A 2,420-nucleotide genomic window follows, 5' to 3' on the forward strand; every position below is an offset into this window, starting at 1 on the left:
ATACATGTATTAAATGTTCAACAAACTCACCATGTTTAGCTTTCAGTGTGATCCTTGAGGTTGATGCGACGCAGCTAGTGCAGACACATTTGATTGCAAATTTGTCAATTTTAATCGCAAGTCTCTTCGTTTGGCTACATCCAGTCCACTTCTGCTTTTAGAAAGTAAAGTACGAATGTGACTGAAATCAGATTCGACCAAGTACGAAGTTGGGAAGGCGAGCAAAATTAATTTCAAATAGGTTGGGGTAAGAATTCAATATACTTTGATGATACCACAAGCCTTCTTTGCCATGAAACCGATATCGCATTGTGGCCTCATTATCATTTTGCAATTCAATTAGCTCCTTCTGAACGTCGTCTTCGCAATAGACTGCTTGGACTTCAAACGTTTTCTTATACCAATTTGGAATATTCAACGTAATAACATCTTGAAATCGCTCCGTCATGTCATCATGCAATGGTTGTAGATTGTCACGATAGGTAACGATATCCTCATCAACCAATTCGTCTTTCAAAGGATCCAGTTGAGGAAATTGATGCAATTGACGTTTGGAAATGTTTATTTTATACAGGACCAATTTCGAAATGAAGGTGGTGATAAATGATTTACAGTCGACAAGAATTTTTTGCTTTCCTTGCAACAACTTAATCAAATCATTAAGTTTAGTGAATTTATCGCCCAGAAAAAAAAAATATCGCGCTTTGCAGCAATCAATGAAGCCTTTTGAAGAGTACTTTCAAATAAAGATATGATCACAAGCGAACAACACAGTTGCCCTTTGACAGTCATCGTACTTCGGTATGGTACAGAAGCCTTACAAAGTCATCATCATTATCCAGATACAGTTGACGGAAAATTCGATCAGACAAGGAATTTGATTTCAGTTTATTCACAGTTTTGATAACCAACTGCAGCGCATCATTTAACCGACCATTGGTATTTTTTGCCACTAAATGTCGGTGTATTACGCAATGATTTGTTAAAATTTGTTGAGAAATTTCACGCTTTAGGAGAGATGAAAAACCTCTGTATCTTCCAACCATAGCAGGGGTCCCATCAGACGCACAGGCAATAATATTGGTCAGTGGTATATGATGTTCAGAAAGGAAACGCTTAAGCATATTGAAAATAGATGTACCTTTTGAATCAAGCAGCAAGTTCTCTGTGAACAACATTTCCTCACAAGGTTGAAGGTATTCATTGGAATATCGAACATTAACCATCATCAAACATTGGTTATCTATAACTGTTGACTCGTCCACTTGTATAAAAAATTCAGAACACTGGAGAATTTGAATGAGTTGATGTTTGACATCGGTGGCAATTTCATCTATTCGTCGAGAAACTGTATTGTTACTAAGTGGAATTTTCTTGATAATTGTGTCGGACTTCTTGTGCATTACAGTCGACAGAACTTCTTCAATGACAGGTCAGAGCAATGTTTCTCCTATAGTGTGGGACTTCCCGATCTTTGCAACCAGTAATGCAATATTGTACGATGCAATCATACCATCATTTTCCCGCCCAGTTGCTTCCGTAAACATCGTGTTCAGTGTTTTCTGCTTTTCGAAAGAGGCCTTCAGTTGCAAAAAATATGACAATGGTTTGTCTTTTTTGTCGGAGTGCTTGGAACCAAAATAATATTTCAAGCGTGAAGGTTTCATAACTTCATTGCTCAAAGTTTGCTGGCATAGAAGACATGGGTAATTGACAGTTCTGAGGAGAAGCAATAAATCCATATGATAAATAATTAATGCTGTACTGGCGACAAGTTTTCTTTACCGGAGGCATCAGGAAAGTTAAAATTCGAAAAAGAATTCATAGAAGCGGAATCGGCAAAGGCAGAAATTCACAATGCACACGGATGTGTGTGCATCCAATGCAAGTGTAGTGACATGGTTAATGAGTCTGGTCATTATTTCTGATCTGATCTGAGAACAGCCCTAACAAGGACTGTTATCGTATACGATAAGGATGAACGGATGAAGGCAGAAGTAAAAAGACGAGCGGACGAGAGATATAGTTCGTTCAGTGATTTCTTCCAAACATGAAGTGGCAATACAGAAGTACAAGGAGTGTGTGAGCGGCAGAGGAGAGAAACGACGATACGTTTTTGCAGTCCTATGGTGCAGTCCTATGGTGGTTATTTTATAATAGTTTTCTAGCTGTATAAGACCCCTGCCACCTTCTGTGCGTTGTATATATAGCCTTTCTATGTCAGATTTTGGGTGGTGCATCCTATATCCTGTCATTATTTTTCTTGTTTTCCTGTCTATTTTACATAGTTCGTTTAGTGTCCAGTTAAGGATGTTGTAGCTGTAGCTTATAACTGGGACAGCTAAAGTGTTGATACCCATTATCTTGTTTTTAGCATTGAGCTCTGTTTTTAGTATTGATCTAACTCGTCTATAGTACTC

General features: G+C 38.1%; 1 protein-coding gene across 1 annotated transcript; it reads right to left on the reverse strand.

The window, feature by feature from the left end:
- Nucleotides 1-187: 187 nt before the first annotated feature.
- LOC106867302 (zinc finger MYM-type protein 6-like) lies at nt 188-1,403 on the reverse strand. Its single transcript, XM_014912141.1, has 2 exons — nt 1,028-1,403; nt 188-636 (listed from the first exon to the last, which is right to left on the reverse strand). The coding sequence occupies exons 1-2, from the start codon at nt 1,401-1,403 to the stop codon at nt 188-190; spliced, it is 825 nt and encodes a 274-aa protein (XP_014767627.1).
- Between the last annotated feature and the right edge of the window lie 1,017 nt (nt 1,404-2,420).

This window comes from Octopus bimaculoides, chromosome 4 (assembly GCF_001194135.2).
Source record: "Octopus bimaculoides isolate UCB-OBI-ISO-001 chromosome 4, ASM119413v2, whole genome shotgun sequence".
Lineage (NCBI taxonomy): Eukaryota > Metazoa > Mollusca > Cephalopoda > Octopoda > Octopodidae > Octopus > Octopus bimaculoides.

Coding starts and splice junctions, on each gene's coding strand:
- LOC106867302 (XM_014912141.1), bottom strand. CDS start 1,403: ATGCACAAGAAGTCCGACACAATTATCAAGAAAATTCCACTTAGTAAC. Junction 637..1,027: donor TATGGTTGGAAGATACAGAG/GTTTTTCATCTC, acceptor AGTTGTTGCAAG/GAAAGCAAAAAATTCTTGTC.